Here is a 15,318-nt window from a genome sequence, read left to right as displayed (position 1 = left end):
TGTTGGCTGACAGATACTACAATAATTCTTCCTTTATTTCGGGGATGTGGGTTTATGCCATATTGCTCTTTGCTTCTCTACGAACAAGAAACCGGCAATTTATCTTATTATCAGACATTGGTCTAAAATTAATGATGGCTTAAATATCTGAAAATATACCAACTCCCCTAAGTATAGTAATCTTTCAGTTAAAACTTAGTGTTTCAGTTAAAACTTAATATTAACATTTTCTGGTTTTCTTCAATGCTTTTAGTTCTAGGTATTTCCCACTCAATTCCGGAATTCTGTAATTTAAAAAGAACATTCAGGTTCCTAGCTTACACACAGCATTCACAGAATATGGCACTCAAAGCACAGCCTGGGTTAGTCATTACCAAAAGTTTTACCCATTCAGCTGTTCCCCCGTAAGAATCACCACTAGGAGTATACCAAGTAGCAACTTCCTCTAAAGAAGACAAAGGAGTAATTTTGTTTCAGAATGAAAAGATATAGAGAAGAAAAATAGACAATAAAACAGATAATTTAACTATTGTTATTCACAATATAGCAAAGAAAAAAACAGAAGTTACACACTTCAAAAAAAGGGCTATGGGGTGATAGGTCAAAGACAAAATACTGGCATGCTGGAATTTTTTTTTTTTTTTAACTTAGAAAATATCTGTACAAGAACAAGGGACACTTCACATTTAATACACTGTCCATCTGTATTGAGTTCACCTCAGGATAGATCCAACTGCAAGAAAATGGCCCCAATGAACTAAAAGATTTCCCGCAATAAACTGTACTCACAATTAATAAGCAACATTTATCTCTATGCAGTTTTACAAAGTTCCCAATAATCTGATGTATATGGAAACTTCCTCTATGGAAAAAATAAGATGGGTTGGATACTACTATTGATGCATAATATAGGTATCAACTAGATAGGAAATTCAGTTATTCTCGAATATTTAGAGTCTCATGCTTTGTTCGAACATAGTAGCTTGTTGTTAGGAAATTTCCCTTCCTCAACTCTCCAAGTTAGTAAATAAAATTAGGTAATATTTACATTTAATTACTGTCTTTTTCATTTAAAGAAGTGTCTCTTAGTCTTGCTATATAGTAAGATCATTTAAACGACTGCTCTTAAACTTTACTATACCCAAAATAGAAATTAAAATGAGCTTTGAAAAGGAATCTACCATTTTCACAAATACATTTTTAACCTGAAATCTTTTCAAAATACATATTGCAAATATGCTGACGGTGCCACACCCTCAGGCATTTTGGGCTACATTCTATTCTAATACAGTGTTTAGTGGGTGAGAACTGAAGTAACAGTGAAACATTTAAAATAAATATAAGACTTGCACCGAGAAACCAGAACCCATATAGCATGCGACAGTTAACAATGTGGCCTTTTAAATGTTCAGCTATCACCCAAAAAAAAAAAAAAAGTAGTTCTGGAAACCATTATTTATATTTCAATCACAAACACTGCTCTTAAAATACAATCTATATCGGATTTATAACCAGATCTGAAAAACACAGATTAAGATGCAGCTTAGTCTAATTTCTCTGGCAAAGAGTCAAAAGTAAGATAGAATAATCTTACTATCTCTTATACATTCTGGCAAAAACATCAACCCAAAAAGCCAGAACAAATAAAGTGAGTCAAAATTGGCAATAAACCCATTATGAAGAGTGGCACTAAAGTGAAATTTCAGAACATATTGCTTTCTAAACATGTAAGTGCAATCTTACTGGAAAACACATATTTACAAAGATTCTAGAAAGCTATCACCAACTTGATGTCTAGGTTTTCGATCTTTATTTTGTCTCCATAATATTCAGTTGTCAGTAGTTTCAAGCTACATACGTAAATATATCTGACGTGATTTTTATATCCTACTTACACTATTCAGTGTCCACATACAGATTTACAAATGTTCTAAGTGACATTATGTAGAATATTGTAATATTTTCCAGAGTAGCAACTTTGACTTTGAATAAACACCAGAGTATCTGAGCTATTAAAAACATTTTCTTTTCAATTTCTAAATTCTTTTTAGGGAATCATTGACAGAGACCAAACTTAAAAATGCCAAGCTTTGTTAATTTTAACAAAAAAGGGATTGCTATAAACAGACCTTAAGTAAAAACTGCCCTAGACAAATATTAATAATCAAGTAGCATTCGACACAAATAAACACTTAACTTTCTTCTACAACACAGGAGCCTGCCCTGTAGCAGCCGCGGCACAGAACCCTATGACAGTCCAAGGCTGAGCAAGAGACCGAGGGTGCAGGACGGGATGAAGAAGGAAAAGGACGTAAACTTAAATTTACAAAATTAAAAAGCCAATGAGTAAACTGTATCAGAAAATCAAATTCCAAGAGAATATTAATAGGTAATTACCACAGCCAGAGTTAATCTCTGCCTTCAAGAATGCAAGACAACAAAACAATTCTTACCATCATACAATATACCAGTAGTAGAAAAAAATGAATTATTCACAAAATATTCTAAGAGGCTTTTCCTGGGGTGAGCGGGTATGTGTGTACGTGTGAAAGCTTACAAATAAAAATGTGAAACAACATGGATTCGTATTAAGATTTCATGATAATAGGAAAAAATTTAAGGAAAGAATATTTTCCTTGAGGGAAGAGTATTTCCCTTAACTGGTTTAAAAAGCACCTATGAAACCATGCTGTCCACTGTCACAACCAAGGTTTTGGATGCTTCTGTCAATTGCAGCATAACAAAAGGCATTTCACAGCATAACTTTAGGGAAAATGTTATCTGGTCTAGAATCACACAGAAAGCAAAGAAAAACTCTTTTAATTGCTTCTAAAACACCAATTTTTCTGGGTAGCAGCAATTTGCTCCTGTACGTGCCCTTTCAAAAAATATGAAACAGAACTAGAAACAGGGAAAAAATTTGAGAATAAGAATAGCAGCATTAAATAGAAAAGCGAATACTTAAAGTTTAAAATAAGGAAACAGTACTGTGCAACTTTCAATTATACCAAGTAAAGTGCACTGCTTAAATGTTCACTGATAACATTTTCCCTATATATTGAAAATATGAAATCTACTTATTGGTATCTTTTTATATTAAAAAAAAAAGGACATTCACTATTGTAGCCCTGATAGCGCTCTTCCAGTATTTTTTAACCATTCAGATGTATTTTATGGGAATATTTATTCACATAATTTTGCTTAATACATTTCTTTCTACACAAGACTGAATTTAAAAGTCTCTGTAACATTTTCAATTACAGTAATAACACATTAATAAATTATAAATTAACAAAATCTTCATATTTGCTTTAAAAAATCATTTATCAAACACTAACCTCCAGATTATCTGGAAAATTAAAGATGCAAATTGCTATAAATCTGGCATCCCGATTAAATTCTGATTTTTCAAAGTATATAAAATGTCCCTCAAATTATTCCAAGTTCCACTCAGGAAAATTTTATTTTACCCTTTTCATAAGTTACGAAGTTTACAACCTGCTAAACATTCTACCCAAATGTGGGAAAACTGTCTGGAGATGCAAAGCACAATAAAATAATTACATGAAGAGAACAAATAAAAATACCCGTTAAAACAAAGTTATTATAGCTGGCAGCACTTAAAATTGGTAATTTGTATTTTTTTAAAAAGTTGCATAGCTGCAAGATGATTCATTACTGATTAACTATTGAGCGGTTTTACTTTCGAGGAAATAACACATTTAATAAATTGCAATTCAATCGACAATCTTAGATTTAGTTCATTAAAATATAACTATGTAACCTGATTTACTCTTTGGACTGCATTCTGGTACTGTTACACCTTTAATTTCAAATATTAACGTATTTTAGCTCTCCTCTGCAGAAGTCTATTTTCCACTCTTGGGGGAAAAAAATAGAAGAACTTGAGATCATGGTCTACATTCAGACAATGTTTTACTGCTTGATTACATTTCTTGTTTTCACATTTAAGACTTTAATTTATAAGAAGTACATTATGCGGTCTTCAGTTTAAGAATAGATGAATGCAGAAACATCGTGTTGGGGAAAATAAAGTGACCCCCAACTAAAAAACAAGTCAAAACACAACTAGTTGCGCAGCTCTACAGAACTTAATAAAATCAACTTCTAAATCAGTTAACTTTGGCGTCTGAATACAAAATGTTTATCAGTGTTACCTATGTAGATGACTATTAAGGGATGTGCAGCATTTTCAAAATCCCTGTGTGTCCTTTATATGCATGTTTGGTACACTGAGTTCTGTGGCAACTGTCCTCTCTTCAGCAGGGTTATCCCCCCTGTATGATTGTCCATCTCTGCATTACCAAGTCTCACAGAACTCAGATTTCTGGCTGAGTATGCCTGCAGTTTTTTCTTTTTCCAGAGACAGATCCTCATATCCTCTCAGTTTTTCAAGCATCTTGGAAAGACAAGAAAACCTGTGTGGAAGCAGATGCATTAGGTTTAAGCAGTGGTTCATAGTACTAATACCAATCAAAATACAACACCCATTTCCCCAGGAACACTGCTTTGGTTGCTATCCATTTTCATACACTTACTATTCTTAAAAACTCCTAAAATTAGTTCTGCAAAAGAAATGACAGAAGGACCAATTCAAGCTTCAAAGTTACAAAAAATAGCCACCACGTAACAGGTTTTCTCCCTCCACAACAAAGACCACACCAGAGTACAGAAAACAGACAACATGTAACACCTACACACCTATTAATCTTTTCTCCAACTAACAACTTCCAATAAAAATAGTGAACAATTTCCTAACTAATCAAAACCGTAGATTGTTATGTATATCTATTTTGGGCTGTCTATTAAATTCTTATGCTGAGGAACATCAGAAATGCTGTATGTACTGCTGCTATATGTCGTGGGGGTTTTTTTGTTTTGTTTTTTTGTTTTTTTTTTTAATGTTTTAACATCAGGGATGCCTGGGTGGCTCAGTGGGTTAAGCGTCTGCCTCCGACTAAGGTCATGATCCCCAGGTCCTGGCTTCATCAGGGTCCTTGCTCAGCAGGGAGCCTGCTTCTCCCTCTGCCTGCCACTCCCCTTGCTTGTGCATTCTCCCTGGCAAAAAAGTAACATCTTTGGGGGGAAAAAAAAAAAAACACGTTTTAGCAACAATAAATCCTCTTCAGGGGCGCCTGGGTGGCTCAGTGGGTTAAAGCCCCTGCCTTCGGCTCAGGTCATGATCCCAGGGTCCTGGGATGGAGCCCCGTATCAGGCTCTCTGCTCAGGAGGGAGCCTGCTTCTCTTCCTCTCTCTCTGCCTGCCTCTCTGCCTACTTGTGATCTCTGTCAAATAAATAAATAAAATCTCTAAAAAACCAAAATAAAATAAATCCTCTTCAAACCCACAGATTTAATCTGAGACAGCAAAAGGGATGGGAGGAATTTATCATCTGACAAGTAAGAGCAGTCAGAACTGAAGCAAACACTTGAGTGAAGATATTCCACATCTGTACATTTGTAAAAATGACTTCCAAGACGCAGAGAGATTCCACTGACTTGTAGGATTTGTAAGGGCCGCTGCCACCAACTAAGGTTCTATATATATATATTTAAAAAAAAAATCAGTAAAAAGATAACACTGACGCATAAGGTAAGGAAACTGAAATGCTGTTTAAAACCAACATGCACAGACTATGAGATGAGATGCATGGCCCTTATACCCCATAAGCTCATTGTAACACTAAAGGAAAAATTAAGCTGACTGGATCATGAAATAAAAACATTTTTATAACCATAAAATCCCACCTCACATAAAAAAGTTTACTGCTTCTAAAAGACACATTTTACCTATAGGTGGAAAACTTAAGACATTTTACCTTGGTATATAAAATATTAAGATAAAAATTTCATGTTATTAGCATGGGTTTTTAGTCCTTCTCTTTAAATGCTTCTATAATTTTAGACATACTTTTAGTTTATTGGCCCAGACATAAGTTTACACTGAAGATATTCCCAGCATCCTCCTCTTCAAAAAACCTGTTCACAGTGAAATAAAAACATACCTGCTCATATATTCAAAATATCACTCCATGGCCACTCTTCTTTTACACAGAAATCTTAACCCAATTCATACTTCCAGCGTGTCAAGGTCTGATCTGAATCACCTCAGGGTAAAAGGTTCAAAGCCGATAGTCTTCTCGTACCCTCCAGCTTCTCAAGGAGTTCCCATTTCCCATGCAGAACCCTACTGTAGGTCTCCCTTCTTGCTGCAGTTCTTACTTCAGTTGCTGTAAGGGCTATTAGGTGACCTCAAATCTCCTCTGTCAATACTCTAATCCGCTGCTACTGAATTATCCTCATTAAGGGCAATGATCTGTTCCAGTTTCCTGTCTTTAGTCTTAGCCATTCAGAAAAGACTGTTGGCAGTTACTGTCTTAGGTCCCTGAACACAGAGGCTCCAACTCCTGAAACAATTCCAGGATTGGCTAAATGTTCTGCCTGGATGTAAAAACCCAATGCTTTATGTCATTTCTGGAAGTCTTCTCATAAAAAGCTTTTCATATATACAAAGATATCAATTAACTTTTTTTTTCACAAAGCTAAATGATGTCATTTCACTTACTCCATGGAATATGGAAAAAAGCAATTGTCAAGTGAGTTTATCATTCCATTCAATGGACATTTCCAGATAATGCAGGATAATGAATAAGCTAAATCAGCAGAGCAAAACAAAATTCTGTACTTGGTTTAAAATTCATTTTTTTTCTTTTTTCCTCCTACTGTATAAACAGGCACTATGTAACATGCTAAGGATAGTAAGGTACAAGATTAAACTGAATGAATGAGAACATGACGCAACTTCTCCAAGAAAATGCCCCTACCTAATTATAGCAAAATAGCTAAGAACAATCTTTGCAGCCAATATGCCTGGGTTCGCATCCCAATTCTACCAAGGAACTAGCTTGACAAGTCAAGTTTTATAACCTCTCTGTAACTCTGTTTCCTCAATCTGTATAATGAGAAAAGGGATAGCAAGAGTCCTGAGCTCAAAAGGTTGCTACAACAATTAGATGAGTTATTAATAGATGTAAAATGCTTATTAGAACAATGCCTGGTACGTAATAATACAACATGAATGTTAACTAATTATTATGATTAGAATTATAATATTATATTGCATTACCTGAGAACATACCCGTCAAGTTTGGAGTAAGAATATAGAATTTAATTCTGTTTCCTAAATGCATGCCCGGGGCTACTGTGCATACTGCTTCTTAAAGTCATGAAATTAACTACTCTGGCCCTCAGATTTCTTAGTGGAAAAATGGGGTAATATGTACTAATATGTACATATGTGTAGTACATGTATGAGTTTATACCAACCATATTATTTCATGGATTTAAGCATTAAACTAAAATTAAATGTGTTCTAAGGTACCAAGAATGGAGAAGTTAGTCAATATGTGACTTTCTTCAGGAATCAAAAAGTTGCTTTCTATTTATCTTTTCATGTGAGTTTTTTAAATGATTACCTAACAGTGTCTGGGATGGACACTCACACACATGCACAAGTGCACACACACACACACGCATGCTTCAATAAATGAATGACTAAAAATGGTGGCTGAGAATGTATAACTTAGGTAACAAATTAAAAAGCAATTAAAACAGAAAAAGGGAAAATTACCTATAAAACAGGAAGCTGATGCTTAATCTGAAGGGTGCTCAGGGCAAGATCTATTTACTTCAAACCATTCATCTATGCAGCTAGAAAAGAACAAAACCAGAAAAATTGAAACACTTATTAATTACTGATATAACAGCCATAATAAAAACTCTTTCTTGACCTTAATATATATTTATAGAAAAAAAAATTCAGTTATTTTAAACAAGCATATTTGGCATATGTACGTAAAAGATAAGGATCTGTTTATTACATTTTGATCTTTTTTTTTTTTTTTCTTGGTACCCAACTTGGGGCTTAAACTCATGACCTTAAGATTGAGTGGCATCCTCTTCGGACTGAGCCAGCCAGGTATCCCACATTTTCATTATTTCATTATTCACAGCAGTTAAGGAAATAATCTTTGTAAAATTAAAGTGCTTAAAGTTTAAATAGAACCATTACCAAAAGAAAATCTAAAGAACTACTACTTTACCACTATTCAAAATTAAGTGACAAATCTGGACATTTTTCTCTTCAAAATATTCATTCATGTAAATACATCAGTCTGTTCATGTACCTATCAATGTAATCAAAAACAGCTTTTAAATTCTAATTCTTGGGGTGCCTGGGTGGTTCAGTGGGTTAAAGCTCTCCTTTTGGCTCATGTCATGATCCCACCTCTCTGCTTAGCGGGAAGCCTGCTTCCTCCTCTCTCTGCCTGCCTCTCTGCCTACTTGTGATCTCTTGTCAAATAAAATCTTCAAAAAATAAATAAATAAATAAATAAATTCTAATTTTTCACAGTACTGCATCTTTTAAGAGACTGTTTTTCAATACCCACATATAACTATAGCCCTTTATTTAATTCTATCCCACTCTACAATACATACACATATAAATACACAATCATCCAATTTATTAAGTATTTCATGACTTTATTAGAAGTTAAATATTAGGGTACATATAATTATCCTCACTGTAGATCTGCACTGTTCAATGTAGTAGCCACAAGCCACATGTGGCAATTTGAATTATGATTAGATAGAAGAAAATTGCAGTTCCTCAGTCACACTACCACATTTCAAGTGCTCAAGAGCCACACGCATAGCTATTGGCTATTCTACGAGACAGCACAGATACGAAACATTTTCATCGCTGCAAAAGTTCTAGTTCACTGTGATAAATGGTAAGGCCTTGATAAAGTTAAGTAACTTGTCCAACAACTAGGAAGTTACCCAAGCAGAATGCAAACTGCTCAACATTCTCATAGTTGACACATGTCAAATTTACAAATGCCACAAACCTTGAAGGCTTGGTCAATATGCTTACAGGCAAAATTATTACGTGTCATTCTCATACTCTGATAGGATAGTTCGGTGGGTAAAAATAATGGATGAAATTAAAAGGAAAATGGGTAAAGTATCTCATTCACACAATATTCTTTCAAATATCTAAAATTATTTGTTGCCACTTAGACTTTTGTTGTCTAAATAATCATGCCTACATTGGCTTTTTAGCCTGCATTCTATCCTACTTACTTGGCTCTAGCAGTCCCCTGGTCTACTGAAACATCTCTTAAATGAAGTACTGAACAGGGGCGCTTGGGTGGCTCAGCTGGTTGAGCGTCCAACTCTTGATTTCAGCTCAGGTCATTATCTCAGGGTCGTGAGATCGAGCCCCACGTCCGTCTCTGCACTAGGCCTGGAGATTGCTTGGGATTCTCTCTTTCCCCCCTCCCTCTACCCCTGCCGCCCAACTCAAGAAAGAAGTACTGAACAAAATACTCCAGATATATTAATACCTCATTGTACTTATGTGATTAAAATGGGTATTTATTTTACAAGCCATGTAATTCTGACTCACACTGAGAAATTATCATTGTAATCTCCCATAAATACAAGTGTATTACAATTTATGTGTCCATTCCTGACACTTCCAATGATGCTATGAACATTCTTATACATGTCTCTTAGAGTTGGGCTACTCAAAGAGCAGCCCACAAACACAGTGCTAATCCATGAGCTGTTTATTTCCCCCTGGACTTGCACACCTAGTAGCAGCACTATCGTAGAGCGTAAGATCAAGAATTCCAATTACACTTGGGACTGTAATGACTGAGTGTAGAATATATACAGTGCACAACTGTGACAGAGTTATTCACCAAGTATACCAATTTACATCTGTGTGTTTACTGGCCATCTGGGTTCTTTTTTTTTTTTTTCCCCCTGAATTGACTCTTAAAAACTTTTGACAAATTTTCTGTTTTGTCTTTTTCTTCGAGGTTTATAGGAAGTTATTATGCAAATACTTCAGCTATAATGTAGTATACACATTTCTGATGAGCCTTGCTTTCTATAAAGTCATACACTAAAACTAACAGGGCTTATGGGAAAAACCATGTTAAAGACAGACCACTTAAACAATACAACCTTGTAACCAGAACAAAGCTGTGTTTGTTCCAGATAAATAAAATACCACTGTAAATATAGGATTTTTTAAAAAACGAGGGTGAAGTCAGCTTGACATAAAGAGGACTAAGGAAGGGGGTGCCTGGCTGGCTCAGTCAGTGAAGCAGGGGACTATGGATCTCAAGAGTTGTGAGTTCAAGCCCCACACTGGGTGTAGAGAGCACTTAAAAATGAAAGAGGACTAAGGAAGGATTAGTACTAATACGGGGACAAAAGCCCAATGCACAATTTGAGAACTAAGAATGAAGTAATAAGCAAGCACTTCCAAAGTGAAGCCCACAGTCTAACTGAACTGGGCGTAAGAATGTTTGGGGGACGGATACTCTTATAGTATTAGGTACACCTCATATCCTGGGGCTGGGTTCCAGAACACTGCAATAAAGTAAGTATCACAATAAAAGGAGTCAAATCATTTTTTTTTTGGTCTTCCAGTGCATATACGTATCGTGTGTGTGTGTATAAAATTAAATGTCAGAGACAAGATAGCGGACCACTGGGGAAGGGAGAGAAAACTGAATGAAAGTCATCAGAGAGGGAGACAAACCATGAGAGACTCTTTTTTTTTTTTTCTTTTCTTGCCTTTTTTTTTTTTAAAGATTTTATTTATTTATTTGACAGAGAGATAGAGAGCACAAGCAAGCAGAGCAGCAGGCAGAGGGAGAGAGAGAAGCAGGCTCTCTGCTAAGCAGGGAGCCTGATGCAGGATCATGACCTGAGCCGAAGGCAGCCGCTTAACCAACTGAGCCACCCACATGCCCCGAGAGACTCTTTCAACTCTAGGAAACAAACTGAGGGTTGCTGGAAGGGAGGGGGATGGGGTAACTGGGTGACGGGCATTAAGGAAGGCATGGGATGTGATGAGCACTGGGTGTTATACGCAACTGATGAATTACTGAACTCTGCATCTGAAACTAATGATGTACTATTATATTGGCTAACTGAATTAAAATTAAAAGAAAAAAAGGAAAAATATACATAATTAATCTGTATTTATAATAAACTTATTTTATTAATCTAATTAGAAATACTTTATTGCTAAAATATGCTAACTACCATCTGAGCTTTTCATGAGTCATGATCACTGATCACTGTAACAAATAACTAATGAGAAAGTTTGAAATATCATTGGGGATTACCAAAATGTGACACAAAGACACAAAGTATGCAAATGCTGTTGGGTAAATAGTGTCAACAGACTTGCTCTAGGCAGGGTTGTGAGAAACCTTAAATTTGTTTAAAAAAAGAAAAAAAAAAAAGCTCTGTATCTGTGAAACACAATAAAATGAAGTGCAATGAAACAGGGCATACCAACACCGTGTTCTCCCACGGCCTGCTTCCATATGGACCTTCACCTGGTTTTATTTGACGGAGCAAACACTAATGCTCTGAGAAGTATTCTTTATGAACCAGTACCAAGATCATATCATTACACCGTCAGTCCCCCCCCCCCACCCGGCCTTACCAACCGCAACGAGCTAAATGCATTACAGAAGGCTGCTGGAGGAGAAGCTTGTTTCAGATACCGTACCAACTAAGTGTTGTTGTACGTACTGGAAAAAAACTCAATCTGAGGTCTAGTTTACTTTTACTTTTTTCTAGTATCACAATGCAAAAAAGTTTTAAATTTTAATACAAATTTATCAACTTTTCTTTCAAGCTTTTATTGGCGGGGGTATCTTAGCCCTAAAAATATTTCTCACCAAGAGGTCTACATTTCTCTACATTCTTTCTGACACTTTGATTTTTATTTCCATAGGCACATGTTTAGTCAGTTGGGAACTGATTCTTATTTCAACTATAAAATAAGGATTGACTGTTTTTCTACATCAGTAACCAACTGATCTCAGTACCATTCACTGAATTCATTCTTTCTCTTGCTATTAATACCACCTCTGCCAAATAAATTTTTTTATTCATTTACTTACCAAATATTTACACAGTTATCTATTATGTGCAAGCCCTTTCTAAAATTTAACTCATTTGAAACCTCCTAACAACTTGATGAAGTTGGTACTACCACCTCATTTTATAGACTGAGGGAGGGAAAAACTAAGTACAAGTTGACCAAGATCACACAATGAATTAGTGGAGGGGCTGGGATCTGAATGAGGAAGGCTTAACTCCCAAGAATCCATGCTTTTATCAACCCTGTGCTATGGTGTCTCTCATATACACACAAAGGCTTATGGACTCTATTCCTAGTCTTAAAATGTGTTTGTACAGGGCAAGTCCCCCCAGCACTTCTTCTTCGTGACTATGACTGTTCTTGCCATATGGACTCTTTGGTTCATGTGTATTTTGGAATCCACTTATCAAATTACATGAAAAAAAACTAGCTGAGATTTGAATGGGATAATATTAACTACGTAATTTGGGGTTAAGTGACATCCTTATGACATGGAGTTTTCCTATCCCCAAGATGGTATACCTCAAATTTTAAATCTTGTGTATCTTTCAGTGAAATTTTAAAATCTTGAGTTATCTTTTGTAGGATGTATTCTCAACACAGCTTACAGCTATTGTAGGCTTTGTGGCTGTTAATGTTATTGTTCTATTAAAAGAATGGTTTTATTTTCTTTTTTCTTACTGGGATATAAATGCAACCAACTTTCATGTTGAGCTCCTATCTAGCAATGCTGCTAAATTCTTAATCCCCCACCCCTTGTTTTTTTATAGAAAGAGAGCAAAAGAGATGGCACACACATATGTGTAGAGAAGGTGAGGGACAGAGAGAGAGAGAATCTTAAGCAGGCTCCATCTCAGGGAGGCCTGATCTGATGACCCTGAGATCATGACCTGAGCCGCAATTGAGAGCTGGGTGCTTGACTGACTGAGCCACCCAGGCACCTCAGTCCTCATTAATTTTTTTCTAAAGATCTAATTTATTTGAGACAGAAACAGGGAGCAAGCGAGTGAGCGGGAGTCAGGGGAGCAGCAGAGGGAGAGAGCCCTCTAAGCAGGGAGCCCAACATTGGGCCCTATGATCATGACCTAGCTGAAGTCAGACACTTAACCAACTGAGCCACCCAGGCACCCCTCTTAATCATTTAAATAATTTATCTAACATTTATTCTTTAATTTTAATAATTTATTTAACATCTATTCTTTGCTTTTGTTTTGAAATCATTAATTCCTAAGTATAGAGTTTTACTGAATGTTTTCTCACATTCGTTGAGAAAATATGGTCTTTCTCCTTCGTTAATGTGGATATATATAAATTTTCTCACCTTTTTAAAAAAGATTTATTTATTTGTCAGAGAGAGAGTCAGTGAGCAAGCGAGAGAGAGCGCACAAGCAGGCAGAGTGGCAGGCAGAGGCAGAGAGAGAAGCAGGCTCCCCGCTGAGCAAGGAGCCCAATGCAGGACTCCATCCTAGGACCCCAGGATCATGACCTGAGCTGAAGGCAGCAGCTTAACTGACTGAGCCACCCAGGCGCCCCTAGATTTTCTAATCTTACAGTGTCTTTACATTCCTAGCGTAAGTCTAATTTAGTCATGAGGCATTACTTCAGATATATATTGATGAATTTGGTTTACTAATATGTTTTTGGATTTTTTTGCATTTATGTTCATTAATAAGAGTGCCTTCTAATTTACTTTCCTATACTTGTCTTGTCTGATTTTACTTATTTTTTAAAGATTTATTTGTCATGGGGCACCTGGGTGGCTCAGTGGATTGAGCCTCTGCCTTTGGCTTGGGTCATGATCTCAGGGTCCTGGGATCGAGCCCCGCATCTGGCTCTCTACTCAGCAGGGAGCCTGCTTCCCCTTCTCTCTCTGCCTGCTTTCTCTGCCTACTTGTGATCTATCAAATAAATAAAATCTGGAAAAAAAAAATTCTCTCTTAAAAAAAGAAAAAAAAGACTTCTTTGTCAGGAGAGAGAGAGCACAAGCAGGAGGAGTGGCAGGCAGGAGGAGAAATAGGCTCGCTGCTGAGCAAGGAGCCTGATGCAGTACTCGATCCCAGGACTCAGGGATCACGACCTGAGCCAAAGGCAGATGCTTAACCAACTGAGCCACCCAGGCGTCCCACCTTGTCTGATTTTAGTATCAAGTTTATACTATTTTCATAAAATAAGTGGGAGAACATACAATCTTTTCCTACTATTTGAGGTGTTTACAATTGTTAACATGGTGTTCTTTGGATGTCTGGTAGAACCTGCTGTCAAACCATCTTTGTAGGCCTGTTTTTAGGTCTCATCTTAATTTTTAATATTTGTTGTTTTTCAAGGTTTGTCTTTTTAAAAAAAAACATATATATATATATATATTTTACAAAGAGAGACACAGGGAAAGAGGGACACAAGCAAGGGGAGTAGGAGAGGGAGAAAAAGGCTTCCCACCGAGCAGGGATCCTGATGCAGGGCTTGATGCCAGGACCTGGGGATCATGACCTGAGCCGAAGGCAGATACTTAACAACTGAGCCACACAGGCACGTCTCAAGGTTTGTCTTAATAACTACTTGTAATAGTTATTAGTCAACTCAGATTTTCTATTTCTTTTTGAATCATTTTGGTAATTATATAAATCATAACATATAATTAATATATAATAAATATATATTATATAAAATATAAAATATATAATGAATTGGAAATATAGTAATATTCTTAAGGAAATGGCCTGTTCTGTTTATATTTTTAAATCAAAGACTGTAAAATTTTTCACAAAATTTCCCAATTATTTTTCAATTCTACTGTTTCTCAAGTTACCTGTCATTCCTATACTGCTCACTTTTTCCTTCTAGCGACAAACCTGCCAGAGGCCTATCTATTTTATTCATCTTTAAAGAACCAACTTTTGGCTTTGTTGGTCTCTACTCTAGTGTGTAATTTTTTTATTTCATTATTTTCTTCTCTCACCTTTATTATTTTGCTCTATTTTGTGTTTATTCATTTTCCTAATTTCTTAAGGAAGAACTTGTTTAATGATTTCGTCTTTCTTCCTACTCTAACACAAGCCTTCCAAGGATCACCCTAGAAAACGTCAAAAGGATTTTTCATTATTATTCAGTTTTGAGTATTTTTAAGCTCCATTATGATTTCTTTTCTTTTTGGGGGGTGGGTGGGAGTGGGGAGAGAATCCTAAGGCGGCTCCACTCCCAGTGCGAAGCCGGATAGAGGGCTTGATCTCAGGAACCTGAGTTCGTGACCTGAGCTGAAATCATGAGTCAGACACTTAGCCAACTGAGTCACCCAGGCGCCCCTCCATTGTATTTCTT

At 36.2% G+C, this 15,318-nt stretch overlaps 1 protein-coding gene across 1 annotated transcript in view; it reads right to left on the bottom strand.

Annotated features, from left to right (window-relative positions):
• Window positions 1–2,804: 2,804 nt before the first annotated feature.
• Window positions 2,805–15,318, bottom strand: part of ZNRF2 (zinc and ring finger 2) — a 98,042-nt gene continuing 85,528 nt past the window's right edge. The window contains exons 4-5 of the mRNA XM_080818317.1: window positions 7,651–7,730; window positions 2,805–4,439 (exon numbers count right to left, since the gene is read on the bottom strand). Coding sequence (XP_080674443.1) covers window positions 7,673–7,730 — 58 coding nt within the window. The 3' untranslated portion in view covers window positions 2,805–4,439; window positions 7,651–7,672. The remainder of the gene's footprint in view (window positions 4,440–7,650; window positions 7,731–15,318) is intronic.

The sequence above is a fragment of the Martes martes genome (assembly GCF_963455335.1).
Source record: "Martes martes genome assembly, chromosome: 11".
Classification (NCBI taxonomy): Eukaryota; Metazoa; Chordata; class Mammalia; order Carnivora; family Mustelidae; genus Martes; species Martes martes.
This window is presented reverse-complemented; position numbering and strand designations above follow the sequence as displayed.